Below are 25,328 nucleotides of genomic sequence, written 5' to 3'. Positions count from 1 at the left end.
GAAATGGAAACGTTGTTGAGATGGGTTCTTACAATAGTTTAGACCAGATACATTCGCGAAAGTGGTCGCTTATTACAGGTGTTGTATGTTGTTTCGGACCAAAAATCGATGCCCGCGGTCGCGTTACACAGGTGGTCGTTTAATACAGGTAACTTATACGAAGACTATGGATAAACTATTCCGTGCCAGAAATTTTTGCCCGTTTTGACAGGTGCCCGTCGAATGCAGGTGGTCGTCTAAGCAGTTTTCACTGTATATATTTTAAATAATAATAAATTTTAAAAGTTACCATTTTTTATATTGCAAAAGTAACTACAAATCTACAATAATATTTAATTAAAACTTAAAATTACTCCTCTTTTTCTAGAAATTATTTGTTAGGAACCATTCAAGTATTACGTCACTAGATTATGGAGAGGAGGATTCATTTGTATCTAACAATTGTTTGTGTGATGGAGAGGGAGGGCGAGTCTTTGGTGACGTTAGATTGTACCACATCGCTTATCTTTCTCCTCAGTCATAATAAAATTGTCTAAAAATAATATGTGTATTTGCGAAAGGTTTTAACCTCTGTTCTGATGTGGCTAATTAGTGGAAGGAGATATGTACGTTCATTTCTGATAAATAGTGATGGAAAGGGGAATTAAAAAGGACTAACTTTTACTGATGTAATACTTGAACGGTTCCATTAACTGATATTTAAAATTTTATTTTTGAACTTATAACGATACTACACCCTGTAGTTAAATAAATCTGTGATTTTTTCCCGTAATTTGCTTTAAGGCAAATTCATTAATTTACTACAAACATTAAATATAATTGTATTCGCCTGATTATAAAAACGCTTACATTTAATCTCTTCGAAGCGCAAAATGGCATCATTACAGTTCCTCCCTGTTACAGTTCGTTTGCTATTTGTAGTCTCGTTGGTAACGCATCGGAATTGATTACTCAAACAAATCACTACATTATTACTTTTTGCATATATTGTATTAATCAGATAACAAAAAATATAAACTTTAATCGAGATTAAAGTATATGAGAAATTGTTTATGAGAAATTTCTATACAGAAAATTAACACTTCTGTTGACAAACAGTAGTGTTAATTTTCTGTAAAGAAATAATTCGAATGAACAATCTCTCATATACTGACTGGAAATTATTTCTATGTTAGATAGACGTCATCATAAATAAGTTAAATGTGTCGATAATAAAGGAGCCACGTTTTTATTGTTTTTTGCACGAATATATAATATAAAGCTAAAACAAAAAAATTCAGAAGTCGGAATAATTTTTGAGTCTAATCAGTGCCGTAGAGAGGGGGGCATTGTGGTTTTTCCCCGGGCCCGGAGAAAAATTAGCCCTATAAATGAATACCACTTTTACTAACAGAAAATAAAATCTTTAAGGCTGATTTTTATTAACAAACCACCATTCTGAGTTTTTCATTTGTACAAAAATGGCAAAAGGGACAAACGGAACCCGATCTACTCTTGGGCACGATATATGAGCTCTCGACAATCCTGACTATAATGTGCTTATAACGGATAATAACTACAGTATAAATGATAATGCATAGTAAACTTTTGGAAAGTGTCTAAGATAATACTTTTTTGTTTTCGTTATTTGAAGAAACAAAAATTTGATGGTGAACAGACAAGAAACAAATAGCAATTTATTAAGACAAAAAAAATATTTTGTGATAATAATTTGTGAAAATAAATGTATTATTAAATTAGCACCTTCTTATCTAATTCTTTACCTTTTCTTTATTTAAAAAAAAATAAACGTTTGATTATGCTGTATTTATTGGACATATTTAATGAACATATGAAATATTTTGAATTGTTAACCATTTCCTAATCTATGGACATATGAAATATTTTGAATTGTTAACCATTTCCTAATCTATGGATTTTCTATTTATTAATTTTGCTCTATTTCAGAGTGAGTCCACCAGTATTCAGTGGATAACACCATTCAGTATTTATTGGCTCACTCTGAAAAAGCTTCAAGAAACTAAGTTAGTGTTAAAGTATTACATATAATTAATGTAAAACGATTATAATTGCAGTTACTGCAACGTTATATTGTAGAACATACATATTCTTTAAAAGTTGTACTTATATAAGATTTTATGAGCACATGTTAAAAGTGAGTATCGTGTTATATTGGTATTTTATTAAGATATATGATGTTATAAAGTAAAAAATTATTAATATATTAGGTTTTCCGTATTAATGTTGGAAAATGTATTTGTGGTGTTTTTAATGGTTGTATTTTAAAATCTTCCCAATGTTACCCGTTATACACCGTGGTTTTAGAAGACAGACCATAGGTATCGTATAAGTGTGACAATTTTTAAGTATGATAGTTTTATGTCAGTGAATATGACCTACACGCGAAGAATTTTGTCATGTTACTAATTGTGTTTTTTAATAATTTGTAGTATTGCACTAAAGAGGGACTTAATATTTATATAAGTCCGAAATGAATATGTGGAAACAATGAAAGAAGTGTCTAACCTGAAAGCTGTAATGAGAGTCTACCGAACTTAATGTCGGATTAAAGAGACATACATACATAAACCTATTTTATTTTTAACTCTGCCCCGAGGGCACTCAGACAGCCTTTTAAATCGTATCCATTAATCGTTTTTTATTGTCACAATTAAGGCAGTCAAGCGATAAAGATAAAATTCCTGAGATTCCCGATCCAGATTCGAACCTTGGTCCACAGAGCGGCAGGGTAACGAGTAGGCCTTTGCCTACTCGTTGGTGAATTTTCAGTAATCTGAATGATCCAAACAAAATTAAACTCAAAAAGTTTTTTCTTAAGTTTAAAACTTGTCAATAGGTTTAGGTATATTTTGTTATTAACATAATGTTAAATATATTCTTGTACAAAAAAAATCGAGATTCTATTATTAATTTAAATAAATGCTGGTAATTATGAAGATTTAATGTTTTTAGCATATCATCTGTTATTGTAATTAATATAATCAAGGTTGATTGTGATAAATTAGAAGAAAGAGCGAGTTTGCAAGACAAGGATATTAGAACAAAATTTAACATTCCGTTAAGTATATAATGAATTTCTTCAAGTTTCAAACTTCTCATTGTGTGGAAAAACATTTTGGAAAATTATTCTAACGAGAATACACTTGTGTAATTTGTAAATAAAACAACGATAATAATATAATTCATTAGATATCAAACAAGGACTATTATATTTTATCAAAGTAAATACACTTTTCAAAAATTAAAACATATTTAATGAATGTTTACATTATTTTGTAAAGCTGTGAGTTGATATAATGAAGTTAATTCAGAATGAATAAATGATAAAATTAACAGCAATTTTTTAATATCTGATAAATCACCTAAAGTAAGATGCAAACTATTATAAGAAATTTAATGTAATTATTGAATGAAACCGTTACAAATATTAATTTTAAAATAACAAAAAATTTTCAATATACAGTAGAACCTCGATTATCCGGACTAATTGGGGATGAAGGTAGTCCGGATAAGGAAAAATCCGGATAATCGAAACAGATACTTTAATTTGTCTTTTAATGATAATACAACACGTTTTCTTTTCGATGACATATCGATAATATTAAAAGTAAATACTGTATTTAAACCGTGATCAAATTTTCAATAAACAAATGTTCGTATTGAATTTGAACTACTACTGACCAACGCTAAAAGACTACCTATTGTTTGAAAGGCCCTCTGGTAGCGCAAGAAGACGGATTTTATAAAATAAAAAGCAGTTGAAACTGCATTTTTATGAATAAAAATTTGCCAAACTATTTATCGTTTTATGACGAGTAAAATTTTTTCGTCGCGTTCGCGGTTTTTAAGTAATGGATAAACCTTCGAAACGCGAGGCCCTTCGGACCGTGAGGCATAGACGGTGGCCCACGTCGTCCATGCCTTACGCCGCCCTTGGTCATAGAAATGATGTAATTTGAATATAAATTATTTATAAATACGTATGTCAAGTTATATTTTTATTACTACGTAAAATATATTTAAGAGTTTACGACCACTATGCTGGGTGAGACGTTGTTGAAACAAAAAAGTTATGTATTCCATCACGTACATAAACAGTGTCGTAATTCGCCAAGTGCAAATCAGCAAATTCGTAAAATTTTTGTTTATTTTGAACAATCCGGATAATCGAAAATCCGGATAATGGAGGTTCTACTGTACTTTGTAACTTTATATACTATTATAGAATACCACAATTTTATAGTGTAAAATGTTTTACCTTATATATACAGGAAGTCCTCGTTAGTTCGAAATTCAGAGGACGAAATATTCCCCACTTCGAATTATCCGAGATTTACATATCTATGAACAGATGCAGGCTCAAAAATGTTCATCATCCCTGGTATAAGGCAACGCAACACATGGACGTGTCTCTTGGGAGGACTTTGATGAGAAACTCACCCTATTTAGATGTTAAGGCCAATGCACACGGGCGACAAAATTAAGACGAACATCAGTATCAACTTTTATCACCAATTTTCTGTTAGTACCGTGACACCGGGCCAAAGAAATTGGTTAATCCAGCCGTCGTCGTAATTTGTCGCTCTGTGCATTGGCCTTTAGACATGAAAAAAACCAAGTACTGTACACTCTATGTGACCAGGTTGTTGAGGCACGAATCCAGAACCAACCACCAGTTTCAGTGATTTTACCCATTCGACCATTGGTGAACCAAATAATAAAAGACGCAAAACTCCTCACCATTAAGATTTTGAAAATTTCCTTTACTTTTTTACAAACTCGAAGAATGATTTGAATTAGATTATATCCTCCGTATTATAAAAATATAATCTAACCTAATTATCTTAGAAGAAAAACTACCCTTTTCATCCCAAATCTTATTTAGTTACCTGGAATTTAGACTCACTTATATATAAAGAAAGAGAAAATGTTCTATAATACATAAAGCAAAAAGCACTTATGTCAAAAAAATCGCAATTACTTTAAGCAACCATATTCTCCTATTGTGCTCCTACAACTATTACTAATTTAGTTTGCTACAATCTAAAAGAAATAAAGTTGACAAATATGAGCATATGCAATTAAATAATTGCAATTTAAAGAAAAAATTTTCTCCTTCCACTAAGAAAGCCTTTTTTTCACGCTCATCGTGGGTTCTGTCAGGCCCACAATGGGACGACCGGATGGTGATAGACGAGTCCGACATATCTGGGAAGATCACCCGGAAAAATTCCTGGAGTTTCTCGACCGCCCAGAACAATAGGCTGATGCCTCTGCCTATTGTCTTCGCATCTCGCCGCTATTGCTTCGGCCATCCGGCCAATTTTTAAATTTATAATACCAATTATATGCCAATTGATTACCTCTTGTTCTCTTCTTGTTGTTTACCAATTACGTTTTATAAAATATATTTAAATATGTAATGTTTTGATCTGTAACTAATAAATCATCTCCAAGTTCAAATAAAACTGTAAAGGACATTTGGTCCTATTTTCACATTTTACAAATAATGATAATTTCAAAATTAAACTGTTTATAACTTTTTCTTTCAAATGAATTGTGATTTATCATATCACTTCTTTTGTTTAAGTCATTTCTGACTGTAATTTGATTTAAAATGTTGTGATATTAATCAAATTGCACCAAATAAAACATTTTGGTGATGAAATTATAATAATCTTGGACGGCCGAGGAAATTAATGAGTCAGCCTACCGCACTGGGAGAACGAGAATCAAATCCGGGCCAGCAATTCCCTAGAAAATTTTCATGGACGGTTTGTCCCAGATAAATCAGGCCCTGTCCCATAACCTCGCCACCTTATTATGGGTCTGCAGAACCCACAATAAGTATGGGAAAAAATGCTTTCTTAGTGCACAGAGAGAGAAGGGGGAAAAACTGATCATGAATAATCAGTTTAAGACAGTGACTGATTGGCGCATGGAGGTGCTGTCGCAGGAAGGCGCACTTCCAGCTCCTTAAATTAATAAAATTGTTTTTGTTACGTATAATGTTTTGGCGCTGGCTTTGATAAATACCTTAATTTTAACCTAAAATTAATCAAAACCACGACGCCACGAGCCGCTATCGATTTAAGACAAACGAAGTACAGTAATACCCCGAACTTACGCGATAGGTGGGACCGAGCGATAACCGCGTAAGTCGAATTCGCTTAAGTCGGGGTATAATTTCGCAATTCGTGTAAAATCCAAGTCGGATGTATGTAAGCTAATAAATGTTCTCGTTAATCTTATCTCGTCTTTTGATTCGTTCACGGTTACAAGAAATCACCACATAGAGTCTCTCGAGTCTCCGTAGATATAACAAACACAGAAATAAATAACACAAAATAAATTGTAGCTATGTGTCTATTCCGCGCGACACGTCCGAACACGTAAGCCGAACAATAGTGTGGGGGAGTGAGTAATCGAGTGTTGCGTGGCGCTCAAACAACAGACGAATCGACGAGATTTGAAAATCGCGTAACTCCGGATTCGCGTAAGTCGGGGTAGCGTAAGTTGAGGTATTACTGTATTAAGTTTAAAATATTCTTGGTCTCACAACCTACTTTTAGGACAGCTTATATTCTCTTTCCAAGATACTTAATATTTCTTTCAGTTTCAAAAAAGTCAGTTTCAAAAAGCGCTGTCATCCATTCTAATGAGGTAGTTGATCCATCTAAAATTAAAAAAATTGCAAACTACAAACGAAACTTTTTAAGTTAAATACTATTCTTTCAAGTGTTATTATTTTGTCCTCTTCCATTAAATTTAAATTTATTTGAATATCAGATAAATATCTTATTACAATTACTGTATTTCAAAAAATTAACTTTAAAAGAACTGACAAGTAATTAAAACTTATTAAATTTGATATCATTGTTCAAAAACTTATGATTTTAAACAAAAAATGATCATATCATTTATATTACAAATAATTTTTTCCTGTTTTCATCCATTTATTTATTTATTTATAGAGATATCCAAATAAACTTTCTGACTTTTATGATATATTACGGATCAATAATTTATGTTTTTCAGACAACTTTTTACCTCATATCAACTTATTATTTTAACATAACTAAAAACGTCCATTACACATAGTGTTACGTAATGTATGGACGATCTTTATTTTTAAACTTTTTGACTACTATCCCGTCCCCATAACATTCCGTAACGCTGTCGCGCATACCACCACCGAAATTACGATCGATCCCCTTAATTGTACTAAGGAATAGTGCATAGCACCAGGATACCAGACGTTACATTATTTTATTAATCACGTGTATAATGTACAGTACTGTATAAAGCAGTGACATAAAAAGTACGATTCGCTACGCGATAGTTAAAGAAGAAAAATGAATCATCCTGTCATCTGAGCGTTGAAACTTTAGCATTACTTAAATATTACTACTTCCTTATAATGCATCGTCACGATTATCTGCATACCAAACCACATTTGCGTTACGTATTTTATGGACAGTCCCATACAATATCTTATAGCCTTTTTTTATATTTATCTCCAATTAAGCAAATTATATTAATTATTACTATTACTGATATATAAGATTTTTTTATATTGTATATATTTGTTGAAAAGTGTTTCCGATTTTTAAATTTGTAATCAATTTTTATATATCTTATCTATACGAAACAGTATATTTTAAACGCAAAGAAGTTCGATCAAAAACCCATTTTAGCTTATCGGAAATTCCGATTTACTTCTTCATATCGGTTTTGTGATATACTGTGTTACAGAACAATTTCCTTTAATAAGTTGCTCCATAACAGATTTATTCTTTAATTTGCAGCCCAAGTAACTAAAGCGCAAAGTATCTGTAATGACTTTTAATGCATTTAGTTAAATTAGATAATGTGTGGATAATTATATAAATTGAATAGTTTAAGTATTTAACAGTTTATTTCTTATTTTCGGAAATATTTAAAATTAAATGTAATTTAATGGAAACAATTTTTGTTATTTCCTAAGAGTGTTTGACATTTATGTAATATGTCAAGTAATAAAGGAAGTAAAGATGACGAGAAAAGACGATTTTGATAGAAAAAACGTGAATGAAACTGATAACCAGATCTCCAACTGCGACGAAGCTCTTCTCCACGATATTTGAGTGATCGGTCCATTGTTTTTTGTTTTGTTTTATTACAAAACAAAATATCTTAACGAAATCGAAGTTTTATTAAGATCTTAATGCCGAGCTATTCGAAAATGTTATTTGAGGAAATAACTACGTCTGTATTTCGTAAAAGTATTTTTGTTTATTGTATTTTCGATGAACAGAATAGAATTACTAATTAGTTGATCGATTTTCAAAATGTTCTTCGTACAAATTAGTCTCGACTATTATTAAAACAAGAAAGATGATTTTAGAATACTTTCTGTAGAGATCGAGGGATTTAGATAGTTAAACTTTAAATCTCACTCAAACTCACTCAGATATCATCTCTTAAGTTGTCCAAGTGGAAAGACTACCGACGTTATTCACTTGGGTAGTTGGTCGCGAGTTTGAACTTCACCAATGGGCTAGCCACCAGGACTTTTTCCGGGTTTTCTTCACATGTCTAACATCTAAATTGGGATCAGTTTCCCCATAGAGAAGTCCTCCCGAGAGGCATCGCTCCCTGTTGGCAGATCACCCAAGTGTTGCATTGCTTTATTCTATAAATCCGATTCGAATCAGTTTGAAAAAAAAAAAAAAAAAAAATGTAATGTTAACTCTCATCACTCTACGAACACTAAGAGGATATTTTTTCCATTGTTCATTATAGATTAGGCTCGATCCATAAGACGGTCTGGTGACAAGGATGGTACGCGACAAATCCGAATCAACCTACCCATAAAATTTTTAAGATGACTCGAATTCGAACTCAAATCCAGTTCCTTAAAGCAGCAGTTTGATATTTTTACCGCCTCAGTCATCCGGTCATCTAAGTGAGATGTTAAAATAGTTGCTTAACTTTCCCGGAAACATTTGTTGGAGCCATCTGTTATGATATTTTATTATTTAAAACTTTTTATATTTTTAACTATCATAAAATGGCAAAAAGCTTAATTTTGAGGGTAGGATTGGGTTTTATAAAAATTGTAAATGCTAATAACGAGTAAAGTTCGACCTACTGGAGATACACACGACCCCTTTATCATCCCATCCCCTCGACTTTTAATCACCAAAGTTTAATAGCATCAATCCCCAGTACACAAACCTTTCTGCAAAATTTCAGAAATTTTTGACAAAAAGCACAGGAATTATTAAGCTTCAAAGAGGGTGAACAAAATCGTGCCATACATTCACAAACACACACCCTTACATATAAAAATTACCCCCATACGAATTTTTTTTTTTTTTTGCATTTCTCGACGTTTTAAGGACCCGAGTCCAAAAATGTAAAAATCTTCGGGAGTGTCATTTTTTGACCTATCGCCAACCTTTCCCTCTGTTATATATAACAGCCAGGAAAGTAAAAATATAATTGTATATATAGCTTTCGTTTTATGCGTTTTCCGAATATGTTTTCACTTTTGTCACTCATGAATAATCACATTTAATCCCGGACTCTTCACAAAGTATAAATCATTCGGTCAGAACCAGAATACGAAAATAAAATTAATTCAAATATCAACGGAAACTAAATTATTAAGCTCGGTAAATTTCATTATTTCAAAAGAGAAGCTGCAACTATAAAAACAAAAAATTGATATAGTAAAAGAACCAAAAGTGCTGAGACCGAATGAAACATTTGACTTCCTTTCAGAATTAAAAACGATTCAGAAGTCATTTAAAATAATCCTAATTATTACCAGTAATTTAATTTATGCAGTATTAGAAACGTCTTATGAAACAGTTTAGAGGTTTAATGAATCAATTTTGCATCGAGAATTTTTACTAGCATCAGTCGGTCTCCAAAGAAATATTGTTTTGCCAATACAGATTTGAGCCAACCAGTGTCCGAGTGGATAACGCCACTAACAGCTGGTCTCGGGTTCGCGCCTGACCAAGGATTTGTGAAGTTTTCCGGGTCTTCTTCATGTCTAACACCTAAATATGGGTCAGTTCCCATAGATGGTCCTCCCGGAGGGAAAACCTCTTCGCAGATCGGTCTTGTGTTGCGTTGCCGTATTCCATTAAACCAGCCCAATTGAGATTTGAATCAAATATTTTCGGATCATTTATTATATACTTTCACAAAAATTTCTCCGTCACAACATCACGTCAAAGGTTGATAGTACATACAGAGGGCTGTTTATTAATTTCCAGTACTATCGATTCAGATTTTAGCATAATTTACAAATTCCCAAACATTTAATTTTTTGTTTAAAAAATTTAAATATATTTTTAGTTTAATATAAGATATAGGATATACATCGGTTTTAATTTTATCAATCTAATATTTGTAATAATTTAATTAATAAATTATTCTGGTTTTCTTAATAAACCGCTATTTCGACTTTATATTTAAAATATAGTACCGAGTTTTGATAATTTTGAAGTTAAAACTTTCCATTCTGTACGTACTAACTCGTAAGCTATAATAATTAAATTAAATCAAAATGATTTACTGATGTTAATCTAATTTACTTACACGAACTTAAATACAAGTCATTAACAATTTACATATGCAAATGTAAATTATCATTGCTTTTTTATTTTTTGTAAATAAAAATTCACATTTGTAAACATCGAGACAATAATTACATTACTCGTTTATCTTTTGATAGATGATAACATTTAGCTCCATTTTTGAATTTTATTTTCTTTAAATTTACTTAGTATATTATTTTAGTATAGTCAAACTTCTGAACAACTGTCACTGACAGAAATATAAAGATATCCTTGTATACTGGCACAATGAAGTGACTTTTCTTCAACACTAGGCAAGTTTCAATCTTTATTCAGTTAGAACGTTTTGCTATACATCTACGTTTCGGGCATTTGCCCCTCTTCAGCCAACTCACTTCGATACAAACACCAAATATACAGTAGAACACCAGACGACCCATAGGTTTACATAACGTTTCCACCATAAATTCCGTTTTATTTTTACAATAACATAATTTGTTATCTTAATTTTTACTAAAGTCGTATCATTCTTATCCGTTCTTTCAAGCGTATCTCATAAGCCTTTCCTATGAGATACGCTTGAAAGAACGGATAAGAATGGTACGACTTTAGTAAAAATTAAGATAACAAATTATGTTATTGTAAAAATAAAACGGAATTTATGGTGGAAACGTTATGTAAACCTATGGGTCGTCTGGTGTTCTACTGTATATTTGGTGTTTGTATCGAAGTGAGTTGGCTGAAGAGGGGCAAATGCCCGAAACGTAGATGTATAGCAAAACGTTCTAACTGAATAAAGATTGAAACTTGCCTAGTGTTGAAGAAAAGTCACTTCATTGTGCCAGTATACAATACATAAATACAACACGGTTTCGACAACAACAACAATAAAGATATCCGTTGTTTAGAGGTGACCGTTATTAGAGGTTTGGCTGAAATTACATTATATTTAAACTTCTTTCCAGATCAACTACTCCCAATACTTTTCTAATTTGTGTGGTTGACCATAAACCATGTACAAATTAGCACAAAAGTTAGTTAACCGATATATATTTTTTAAATGTTTTTTGTCGCCAGTGACAAAATAACTTTAAAATACAGGGTGTTTCAGAAATATGTGTAAAAATGAAGAAGTTTCAGATTCAACGTTAACCTTTTTACGACTCTAGTGCTTTTTTTTTATTTGAAGCTTCTGTTTTAGTTATAAGCGATTTAAAAATTATGACGTCATTTTCTGTTCAGCAGAAACGACGTCTGACTACGAAAATACTCGTATCTGTTGATAATTTCATATTAGTTTGATTCTCTTCATGTATTATCTGCAATAATAATTTATTACTTAAATTTTTATCCTTTTTAGACATTATTATTTTGACTTTTTCCTTTGATCCTGTTCAGTAATGACTGTAAAAGCATTGATAACTTACTAACGAATAATACATCTTTTATTTTCACCACAAACCCAATATAGCACGTATTGTTTAAAAAAGACAAAATTCAGATAATAAATTTATATGGCAGATAACAAATGAAGGACATGGGCGTCCGCAGAGGGGCACTTGGCCTCCCGTGGGATCAAATAAAAATTCCACAAATTATATATATATATAAAAAAAAAAGTGATTGGAGATATGTAACCTCGACCATGGGACGCTTTGTAACATTGTATTCTATAATCTATTTGTGAAAATAATCCCCCAAATAATTAAATAAAAGTTTATTGATGTAATTATTTGTCTCCAAGTTTCTCCCTCCCTTGGAAATTTTCTGCCCTTTGTTTGATACCCTTCATCATTGGTTGACGCCCATGATGAAATGTATCAAACTAACATGCAATTGTCAACAGAAATTTTCATATGTCAACAAAAAATTACGTCATGATTTTTTAATCGCTTATAACTCAAAAAGAATGCTTCGAATCAAAAACTGACATTAGTTTTCGACTCAAAATTAACCTCTACAATCTCTCCATTTTTTTACATATATTTCTGAAACAACCTGTATATCTCGGTTAACTGACTTTTGAGTCATCCTGTATTATTAATAAATATTTACAAAATTTTAGTAATTTCTATGAATAAATTATATTGAATTATAATTAATAGTTCGACATTTTTGTTATGATGAAAGTTATGTCCACATATATTTATAATAATGTAATTTATAAAATAAACGTCAAATTAATTTCGAATAATATAAATTCCAAATAAAAGAACTATTAATTAATTTAACTTAGAAATATTTATATAAAATATTATTTATAGTCTTTCTATCGTAGAAGCGCGCTAAGAAAAAGTACAGCATTGTAGTATATGACACCTTTGATACGTGTTACGTGATATAGAGCAGAACTTAGACTTGTTGTGGACCTAACATAGCAAGCCTTTCCTTGCCATAAAATAATGATACATGTAAATATGAGATCCTAAGCCCAAAAACGAAGGCCTTAAGCTTCATCTTGTTTATCTTATGTGCAAATCAGACCCTGAATAATATAAATAATACGAGTATAATCACTCTCGTTCATTTAATCGAACATCGTCCAAATCCAACAAAATAATATAACAAATAATAGAACTTTATGATCATTGAGGTGGGCAGTTCACATCGTCTAACCTAAATAAATGAATCGATAATCGGGTAATCTAGTAATATTCCAGAGATAAGGGAATAATGCAACAAAAAAACAAAAAGAGGATAAATTACCTTTACTTTGTTTTATAATTTCATGGTTTAATAATAAAATGCAAATAGAATGTTTAAAAAGTTGACCGTTTTTTTACAGAAATTTTTATACAGAAATTCAAATATTAAGAAAATCACTATATATTGTTTCCATTCTGCCACAATAAAACGATGGAATATTTAATATTTTTATAATAATCGATTTTTTTATAGATACATATTACGACACCGATTCACTCCCTAAGCATACAAATATCGAATTTACTTTTTTGAAATGTCAAGTTTCATGACAGCAAGGTCATTTCTTTCCAAACGTACAAGATTAGATAACATAACGAGGATTATTATGATTATGTGAGTGAGAATTATATTTTTATCATCTTATTACTCGATAAAGAATTAATATCAAGCAATTATTTAAAGATCTTATGACTACCCTCGTTTGAATTAACGTTAATGAATTTCAAAAGTTGTAGATAATCAATTTATCTATATGAGAAATTAATATAGATTTATGCCAAGAATCGTTTATTTTCAATTAGAAAAATCTAATTAATATAATTAGCGTTGATATTAAATCTACTCAATAATACGCATGTCGTAATGAGATAAAAATCACCTTACTTTGTTGATGAATTCATATAGGACTGTATCAATAAGAAATTTTATATTTTCCTCCTTTCTCATTATATATATATTAGAAACTAAGATATAATTTTAACGTAACAATACCTTTTCAAGTAATATTAATCCGTTTATTACAAGAATATTTTGCCATAATAAAAAAGTTACCATATACCTTGTAGGAACTAAGAAGGCTTTCTTCAAGCCCATCGTGAGTTCGATCAGGCCCACAATCAAACGGCCGGAAGGTGAGAGAAGGCTTAAAAGGGACAGGCTATCCCAAAAATCCTGCTGTTTTCGATCAGCCCGGATTCGTTTCCACTCTCCCACAGCGATAAGCTGACGCTTCAACCTTCATCCGACCGGCAAAACGTAAAATAAAGGAGTCCAACAGCAAGTTACATTATATAACTTACTGTTAGATTTCTTTATTCTACATTTTGGAAGAACTGAATAAAATTCAGTTCATTTCCAAGCTATCTGATGTAGGCTATATAATCACAAATTATTTATGGTATAAATTTGAATGTGATGTAAATTTACACAAGAAATAAAATGATAGGCATACATGTTATAAATTTCATGAACAAAACTAATTTAATTTTCGAATTTAATATTTTTGAATTTTGTAATAAAAATACTATAAAATCTTAGTTTGATTAATAGAATCCCTATGTTAATCAAATATATACAGTACTGTTATTTTATTTCGATTATAATATTTTTTCTACAGCAATAATTTAATAAATAAATACAGTTATTTAATTTTTTATTAACTAATTTTATATATCGAAATTATTATTAACTAAAAATAATAAAATATTTGTCTCTTTCCGACTCGTAAGCACTAATGCCTTTTTAATGAACCATATCCATCGCGAGTTTCGTCTACAATGGAGCGACCCTGTAGTGAGGGTCGGATCCAAAATATCCGGGACAGAACACGCACGAAAAAATTCCTGGGATCACCAGGATTCGATCAGGGCGCCCCAGAGCGGTAGGCTGAGGCCTTAACCCCTCCCTCAGCGATCCAGATGTCTAAAGTTTTGCAACGATAAGGCCATTAATAGACGAAAAATATAACAATACCTGTATTTTATCCATGTCTAAAAATTAAAAATGCTGTAATTCTAAAATACGGCTTACTATAATTATTTTTACTTATATCTTAACTTTTTATTCTTTTTACCTTTTTCAACCAATAACTTAAGAATTTCAAACAGTCAAAGTGAACATTGCATTTACTTTTTCCTCAATCAAGCTCAAAAATTTTATCTTATTTCTATCTTTTCTAATTGCTTCTCGCAGTGTTTTTAACAGCCTTAGAAATACTTTCACAAAGATATCTTAAAATGTCTAAACACAGAAATAGAACACTGTTCTTGTTTAATCCACTGATAGAAAATACCTAATACTGTAATTTAAAATGTTTATTAATTATTATAAATTATGACTAAGAAGATAACTGTTAGAAGTTAATTAAGTAATGTATAAAAATTAAATAAACATGAAAAAGTTAGCAACAACAACTTTCCACAATTATTTACGTGATAATAAGCGTTGAGTTACGTTAATTAGTAAATGAGTAAATTACTCTTTTTGATCATTTTTTTAATAATTAAATAATAATATCAGTGTATTACAAAACTCCATTATCACATTTAACTAAAATTTAAAAGCTGTATTTTCCATTAAAGCTTTATTAATATAAATTAGCAATAAAAGTTTTAATATATACATTGTTTCCCTAAGATTTATTATATAAGAACATGCATCATCGTATATTTGTCAATATTACTTTAGCGTTATCTTAATTGATTTTACAATCATATCTTGGATACACCTCATTTGAAAAAATTATAAATTTATTTGGAAATATCAAAAAATAACAGTAATCAGGAAATTATATTTTCTGGGCAATATATTTTCCAATATTCTTTTTTTAATTCTCTAAAATAAATTTTTTTTTGTTTATTTTTAATGTAAAAAAATCACGAGTTATGATTAATGTTCTTTTGATTATATTTCTAAACATTAGGTTACATTTTTTTTAGTAATAAACTTTAAAAACATTAATGCAATTTAGAAAAATACAAATATAGTCGAACCTCCAAAAACGCCCACTTATAAACAAAGGCTCTTTTTCCACAAGGTTTTTCCTTTTTAGACAAAAATTAATACAAAATAACCTCCAAACAATAGCCACTTTTTAATGTTCCTATCACTGGTCGTTGTCCATAGGTTTGATTGTGTATATATTTCAAAATATTTCTTATATAATCTTATATATCTCTTACTAAATATGTATTCACGATAAAAGTTTTAAATTTTATAGAATCTTTAATGTACAATAAAATAGCAATTAAATTATAAATATTAATCTAAAAAATATTAATTTTATATAGAGGCTATACTTCTCACATAGTTTATAAATACAAAATATTTTTTAAAGATACGTATTATATATTAACAATTTCACACAAATGTTTCATTTACATTAATTTTTTAATTCATCCAAAAATTTTTCAAATAAATTTATAATTAATTTAAACTAAGTTTACATTAATAATATATAAAATGTTATTTATAATTACCTGAAAAATTTATTTATCTATTTTATATTTTCATAATTTTTAATACAAGTTGTGATTAATTATTATGTAGCATCACTTTATTATATTTATTGCAATTATTTTACTTGTAATGAAAATACTGAATTACACTCATGCAATGTTTTTCTTAACTAATAAATTTTAATTAAGTTTATAAATGTTTAATATTTATAGATGATAGCTAGCTATTACTTTTTTATTTTATAATTGAGCAAAATAACTTCCATTATATTTTGATCAGTGACAAGATATTTAATGATTTTTTCCCTAAGGATTATTTTGTCTAATGCTGTTAAACCTGACAGATTTATTATGTAAATGAAGCTTAATGTTACTTTTACATATATAATTTAAAATATTCTTCGTTTTATTCTTCAAGACAGATTCTTCTATTCTAAAACATTTTAAAATACATAAGATTTTTGCTTTAGTATAACTGTGTCATCTAAATGTTTCTTACATTTATAATAGTTAATTAAATGAAAATAGAATCATAAGTTATTACCCAACTGTTAGAAGTTTTATCAATTTAAAGACATAAAAATTCACAAAACTTGGCATTATGTTGGTAAATAAATGAATCGCCATTTACTTCAACTATCCAGTTTTTTAGTTTATTTATTTTAAAAGACATTTTCATAACAGTATTGACAGACTATTTACATACAGATATATAAAAAATATTCTATGAAAAATCTGTATATCATACTCAAATTTCTCTACTATTGTTCCCTGTTTTTATATATTATATTGAGAAGATAAAGATTTACTGTTAATAAGAGAACAATTTTATGTTCAGTTATCAATCACTGTTGGATAAAATATAGAAAATATATTGTTATGCACTGTACAGTAATGACGTATCTGATGTAAATTAAGAATAAGAATCCCGGTCAACAATATTCTAACATATTTTTTTGGTTATGAAAATGGAGAAAAAGATAATGCTTCTTTCCATTTAGTGGCCATTAAAGAGTCTATTGTAATATCAATACAAATCCAACAATTTGATACTAATCAAATTAAGAACTGTGATTTACACAATATTAACATATAATACTCTCTTACTAAAACAATTCTTGTTATTTAATTATAAATAATGAATATTTATTTATACATTTTAAAGTGAAAATATTTGAAATGTTTCATTTAAAAGAAACTTGATTTTAAAACAAAATATTACATATTAAATTAGAAGAAGAAAAGAACGAATCGATAATTAAATTTGAATAAAATTGCGAATTTAATCAATTCATAATTATCAAATTAAACACAAAATTGAATGTAAGTTCTAATTGAAAATTTAAAACATGAAAAGTATTCCAACTCATGACGTCATAACGCAACGTGATGAAACCATTACATCACCGAAGATGCCGCCGATTGGCGGTAAACCCTATAGTAACGCACGCGTCTGGTTATATTAACGAATCTTACCTGTTTGTCCCTTTCCTAATGTTTTCTCTAAACGATAGGAACCAACGTATTGGAAATGATGAACGTCGCCACTGGACGAACTCGGACGTTGAGAAGACATGATGTTAACAAGTAAAACTATCGTTATTCCGTCCGGACTAAATATAACATCGGTGACATCCTCGCCATAATGGCAAAGGTGGTATCAGATTATCCGGGAACTTAATCGATTTGTCAGCTCGCCCTGCCGGACAATATTTTCTCTAAATACAACTCACTACACGTTATATACCACCATTAATTGACCAGAAGATAATGCGTCACTGACCAGTTTCGTATTTTCACCAATAGAGGACACCTTGCTAATTATTTTCCTTAATAAAATCAGTAATAGTAATAAATTTTTGTGAAAAATACAATTATTATTAAACACTAACTTTTAATTTCGTTAAACTAAATTATATATATATATATATATATAACATAATTTCAGGCCTTCTTGCACACATCTACAGCTTATTCTTTCTGCAATAGAAAGGAAGTGGATGAAAAAATTTATACAATGTCAAGAACTTATGAAGAATTTCAAAGCATCGCAAAGTATTCTATTATGACAGTTTAGATGCATTATATTTGCAATTTTATTTCCCAATGTTTAAACACGTTCATCTTATTAATTTCTTTCTATTTGCAGTCCACANTTATTCCTTTCAAGTTACTCCTAGCTTCATTTTATATAATTTTGTAGATTCTGAAAGATTCTGTTACAAGATCAAGCTTGACAAGTGTAGGATTTAAAAATATATAGATAAAAAAGTGTGAGTGTGCCTCTCAAAACTATATATATATATATATTACATAATAAAGTTCTCATACAAGTAGAAAACAATTGTGTTGAAATCAATTTACAAAACAGGCAGTGTTTTGGATCCTTCCAACTATTATCCAATAGCTCTATTACATATATTGATAATTAGAAAGTTATTTTCAATGATTGATGAAATGGCTTAATTTGTGGATACATAAAAGAAAATTAAATTTGAATTTTCAATGTGACTTTGTTTCTGGCAGGGGAACAAGATATAATATATATATATTTTTTTTTAAAATTGTATTGTAGAATTAGTTCTCAGGCAGAAGCGGCAAAAGTTATGTGGCTCTAATTGATTTGACAAAGGCTTTCAATTAGATAGATCCCAGCTTACTTTGGAAAAAACTTTCATATTTTGGAATATCCCTTTGTTTTATTACAGTTCTTAGCCTATTATTCTCTCATAATAAGTGTTATATTGAAGATTCTTTTAATAATGGTCATTTTATAAGTATTAAGGGACTCAGGGGATCCCTTGAGTCCCTATTTGTTTAATTGTTATATTAATGATTTAGTTGATTGCTTTTCTGATACTTATTCTGATATTTCTATAAAAGATATCTCTTTTCATAGTTTGTTATGTGCTCATTATGATATAAATTTTTGCTGACTAAGTCAGCTTTACAATCCAAGCTCAATAACTTTTTGGATTATTGTAAATGAAATTATTTATTTACTAAGATTAAAATTTTCCAACATAGTAAACATTTAAAGTCTTCTGATAGATTCTTTATTTAAAACCAGTGTGAAAATGATGAGAAACATATGACAATAAAACAGTGAAATCCCTGCTCTCGATTAAACTTCCTGTGACAATTGATTTATATACAATTCAGCTTTAACCTAAGACAATGACAATTTAACTTAAACCTAATACTATTACTATTTACAACTAAGAAGAGAAAAGAAAGCTTAGATCGGTGAGTCCTGATATTGGGGTAATGTTGACTATGGTTGCTTCATGGACAATGAATATCCAATCCATTGATATCCAGGGTATTAACAAACAGTTACCATTAAATATGTGCCGAGGCAGGTACTTGAGTATGTACAGAAAGACTTGCTTACTTAGTTCTGAGTCACCGTCCGCATGTGGTCTATACTGACCCTCTCTCTCCTTTTATCTTCCTAGGCCTGACTCCTCATAGCTTGTCTATTGGTCCCTCTCACCTGACCTATCTCGTCAGTGGAGAACCCCAAAAGTGACTCTCATCCACTCCTGGTTTCCTCAGGTCCCCTTTGGGCAGGACCCCTTTCTTCCCCTTTTACACTGGCCCAATCAGAACCCACAAACAGTAAAACTCCTGTCATGTGACAGGAAAGGGTTAAAGACAGAAAGAAGAAGAATTACAGGAAAGAAGAAATAAGTTCCTATTATATATACAATTATACAAAACAAACATGGCAGACAGCCACAACAGGACATTATTGATATCTTATTGGTTATTTGATATCTTCTTTGTGAAATGTTTCAGCATTATATTTTCTTTCAACAAAAAGTTTACTCATCATTGTAACCATTGTTATACAAGATCTACTCAGAATATATGTATGTTATGGACAAAGTGATTAATCAGGCATTATTCATAATGACCAAATAGGGTGCACAGTGTGATAAATATTGATTAATTTATCAAATTGACCAGACATTATGAATACTGTACTGCTATCATCTAGTCACGCAAAGTAATAATAATAAATTGAGGAGTGATCATCCGATATACGCTAGCCAATCAGCACTCTGAGTTGCATGTGCATATCGTGTTCAGTACCGAATTTTAAATTTGATTAAAAAAACTCCACTTATTTCATTTAGAAATATTTATTTTTTGTGAATTATTTCAAAGTACTATTAACTATATTAATTAAACTAATATTAACGAAAAGTATTATTAACAATTTTTTGTATAAATTATATAAAAAAATAAACGGTTTTTAGTTTATTTATTTGAGCAATTAAGATTTTCATGACATTTGGAATTACAGTAGAGCATCGATTATCCGACCCCCGATTAACCGTCACATCGGTTAACTGACCGTTCTAGTCGGCAAATTTCAAATGTCCGCTAGTAATGTGGCGCTACAATATTTGGCTATGTCATGGTTACTTTAATATTATTTTTGTTAAATTTTTGCGTGTTTTGGCTGGCAACACTGGCTCGACCATGAAAGGGAGGCCAGTATTTAAAGGAGACTTAATTTTCTAATTATGAGTGGTTGTTTGTTTTGTGAGCAATAAAATAATTTAAAATAATTTTTAACGATAAAATAGCGACAATTATTATTTTTTAAAAATTTTGTTAGGCTTAACATCGATGAAAATTCAACGCGAAGTAGGTTAATAGCGATGTATTTAATATTATTGTATTTTTTTCATTCTTTTCGGTTATCCGACCAACCCGAGTCCCCAATTGAGTCGGATAATCGATGCTCTACTATACATCATTTTTTTTCTTTGTAGCATTTGCATCTATTAGATTTGCAACCAATTTTCAGCAGCATCGAGTATAGCCTTATCCTCTAGAAATTGATGACATTCTTGCAAATTATCTAAGCGAAATTTCTGCATCTGGTACATCTCCAACAGAAATGAACTTCTTTTTACAAACAGTAAATTGGTTCCTAGAATATAATACTTGGAATATAATACTTTGGAATATAATAATTTTCTACGTCTTGATTACATCTTTCTACTGAATGACTTTGTGACTTGTGAGTGCCTGGGCTTTCCATGCACCATTTTTAACTCGGGCCACATATTACACATTTCTTTGATGACATTATTGGTGAATTCTCTGCCGTTATCGCTTTGTAGAATACTCGGTGCACCGAAAATTGTAAAGATGTCTAAAAGAACATATGCTACTTATTCAGCTCTTTTTGTTTTTAATGGTCGTAGTTAAACGAATTTAGTTAAATGATCTTGGTACATGAGTATGAATTTATATTCCTCATCAACTTACGACTGCATATCTATAAGATCGACCTGATATCTCGAGTTCATTTTATTACATAAAATTGGTTTAACTACCAAGTCTTTCTTAGGAACATTTTTTTTTTCCTGACAGATTTCACACAAGTTCAAATAAATTATAATCATCTCCCTTGTAATATTTTTATATTTCGTACTTAATTCTTTTTCCATACGGTTTCTACCGCCATGTCTAATAGCAATATGGGCATCGTGCAATATCTGAAATATTTCTTCCGTGTGAACGTAATATTTAATCGCATTACCTTCTTTTACAGGCATAATTAATTTTTCTCAATTTCCGATAGATACAACGTCATATCTACGTAAACATACCCTAATATTCTTCCTGTAACTTAGAAGTAACTTCCATTTTTGACTCTTTCACTTTTTGTATCATTGACAAATATGCTGATTTTGTAAAAATTTGAATGTTCTCACCTTTTTCTGCTATTAGCTCGTTTAATCGGTTGTTGAAGCGATTATTCACATCACTTAATGATTCCTCCATGATCGTTACTTTTATCAAAGAAGAAAGATTAACTACTGATCACATAAATTTAAAATTCGGTACTAAATGCAATACGCATGCGCAAGTAAGATGTAAGTTTTGATTGGCTAACGTATGTCGGATAATCACTCCTCAACGTATTATTATCACTTTGCCCGACTAGGTGGTAGCAGTATTCATAATGACCGGTCAATTTGATAAATTATTGAAATTTATTACAATGCCCGATTTTGTTGGTCATTATTCATAATGCTGTATTAATCACTTTGTCCATAACATATATATACATACGTATACATTGTATTTATATACTAAATAAGAAAAGTTTCTTTAAATTAATTTCATTTTAATTTGCAGATTCCATTTTATGGCGGCGCTAAAATATCACTCTGAACAAAAGCGCCTATTATCTACGAGGAGGTTTGATTAGAATAAAATTAAAATATATATATTCGATATACATACATATATATATCGAATATTTTTGTGAACTTTTTTATTCCTACAAACTATATGAAACTGTGATAAAACATACCAGTGAGCTCTCGTCGGGTCAGATTAGGTTATGAATCAGCATTGATAGGGGCGGCCTAAATATCTGTAGTACGCAAGCGGTAACAGTACAAGATCCGCCCTGACAAGTGTGCGTAAATGAGATAGGAGGCAGTTGTGATTTTAATCTACTGAATGAGTTGATGGGAGCACTGGCAAGTTGTGGAAAGTGTGCTAGCTACACTAGACGAGTGGGTCAAATTACTGAAGTGTTCTGTGGTATTGAATTATAGACTCATTAGGTGCGTTGCTTAGTAAAACGGCTTTAACAGCCTATTGTAGTTGTAATTCCGAAGTCGGTAAAGATCTTTTGTAAAAATAACACTTTTGCACCCATAGATTACATTGTCACATTTCAAAATATCTAGCAACGAGTTGTTTGACTTTCCCAGTAACATAAAACTGCGTGTGCTACCATTTGTTATGATATATTATTTAAAAACTTATATTCATAATTATTATAAAATGGCAAAGAGCTTAAATTTGAGAGTAGGGATGGGTTTTATAAAAAATTGTAAATGCTAATAACGAACAAAATCGTCATTAGGTTCGATCTTATTCGAAATGTGATAAACAACACCTTTTATGGAGATAAAAGGTGTTGTTTATCCACTCCTCAATCTTTAACCACCAAAATTTAACAAAATCAATCCCTTAATACACAAACATCCCTGAAAAACTTCAGAAATTTTCGACAAAAAGTACAGGTGTGAACAAAACTGTGCCTTCTACACAAACATCCATACATACAGAAAAATCCCCTAATTATTTTGCATTTATCGACGTTTCGAGGTCCCGAGTCCAAAAATGTAAAAATCTTGGGGATCATTGTTTGACGGATTGCAATACTTTACCTCTGTTACATATAACAGCCAGGAAAGTAAAAATATAGTATACTTTGATGATAATTCAAAATAATTTAACATTTATACGCCCAGGAGCAAGAATGTCCCATGACTGAGAGAGCTTGTAGGGGTTCGGAGTAGAGCTGGTCCCTCTAACCCAGTGTTTCTCAACGGGGGCGATATCGCCCCCATGTGGGCGTTCCATGTTGAGTTCCATGTTGAGTGGGCGATTTGTAACAATTTTTATTTTGGGGAGGCAAAAAACAATTTTCTGGGCGATATAGTAAAACATTATATTAAGANTTTTTCTTAACTAATAAATTTTAATTAAGTTTATAAATGTTTAATATTTATAGATGATAGCTAGCTATTACTTTTTTATTTTATAATTGAGCAAAATAACTTCCATTATATTTTGATCAGTGACAAGATATTTAATGATTTTTTCCCTAAGGATTATTTTGTCTAATGCTGTTAAACCTGACAGATTTATTATGTAAATGAAGCTTAATGTTACTTTTACATATATAATTTAAAATATTCTTCGTTTTATTCTTCAAGACAGATTCTTCTATTCTAAAACATTTTAAAATACATAAGATTTTTGCTTTAGTATAACTGTGTCATCTAAATGTTTCTTACATTTATAATAGTTAATTAAATGAAAATAGAATCATAAGTTATTACCCAACTGTTAGAAGTTTTATCAATTTAAAGACATAAAAATTCACAAAACTTGGCATTATGTTGGTAAATAAATGAATCGCATTTACTTCAACTATCCAGTTTTTTAGTTTATTTATTTTAAAAGACATTTTCATAACAGTATTGACAGACTATTTACATACAGATATATAAAAAATATTCTATGAAAAATCTGTATATCATACTCAAATTTCTCTACTACTGTTCCCTGTTTTTATATATTATATTGAGAAGATAAAGATTTACTGTTACTAAGAGAACAATTTTATGTTCAGTTATCAATCACTGTTGGATAAAATATAGAAAATATATTGTTATGCACTGTACAGTAATGACGTATCTGATGTAAATTAAGAATAAGAATCCCGGTCAACAATATTCTAACATATTTTTTTGGTTATGAAAATGGAGAAAAAGATAATGCTTCTTTCCATTTAGTGGCCATTAAAGAGTCTATTGTAATATCAATACAAATCCAACAATTTGATACTAATCAAATTAAGAACTGTGATTTACACAATATTAACATATAATACTCTCTTACTAAAACAATTCTTGTTATTTAATTATAAATAATGAATATTTATTTATACATTTTAAAGTGAAAATATTTGAAATGTTTCATTTAAAAGAAACTTGATTTTAAAACAAAATATTACATATTAAATTAGAAGAAGAAAAGAACGAATCGATAATTAAATTTGAATAAAATTGCGAATTTAATCAATTCATAATTATCAAATTAAACACAAAATTGAATGTAAGTTCTAATTGAAAATTTAAAACATGAAAAGTATTCCAACTCATGACGTCATAACGCAACGTGATGAAACCATTACATCACCGAAGATGCCGCCGATTGGCGGTAAACCCTATAGTAACGCACGCGTCTGGTTATATTAACGAATCTTACCTGTTTGTCCCTTTCCTAATGTTTTCTC

At 30.0% G+C, this 25,328-nt stretch overlaps 1 protein-coding gene across 5 annotated transcripts in view; it reads right to left on the bottom strand.

The window, feature by feature from the left end:
* LOC111642225 (serine/threonine-protein kinase BRSK2-like) overlaps nucleotides 1-18,289 on the bottom strand; it is a 159,449-nt gene extending 141,160 nt beyond the window's left edge. For 2 of the 5 annotated variants that reach the window (XM_023388531.1, XM_023388532.1), the window contains exon 1: nucleotides 17,954-18,289. In XM_023388531.1, coding sequence (XP_023244299.1) covers nucleotides 17,954-18,053 — 100 coding nt within the window. In that variant the 5' untranslated portion in view covers nucleotides 18,054-18,289. The remainder of the gene's footprint in view (nucleotides 1-17,953) is intronic. The other 3 variants (XM_023388536.1, XM_023388534.1, XM_023388533.1) reach the window with 3 other exon arrangements.
* Between the last annotated feature and the right edge of the window lie 7,039 nt (nucleotides 18,290-25,328).

This window comes from Centruroides sculpturatus, unplaced genomic scaffold, assembly GCF_000671375.1.
Source record: "Centruroides sculpturatus isolate CEXI.00-Female unplaced genomic scaffold, Cexi_2.0 scaffold457, whole genome shotgun sequence".
Lineage (NCBI taxonomy): Eukaryota > Metazoa > Arthropoda > Arachnida > Scorpiones > Buthidae > Centruroides > Centruroides sculpturatus.
This window is presented reverse-complemented; position numbering and strand designations above follow the sequence as displayed.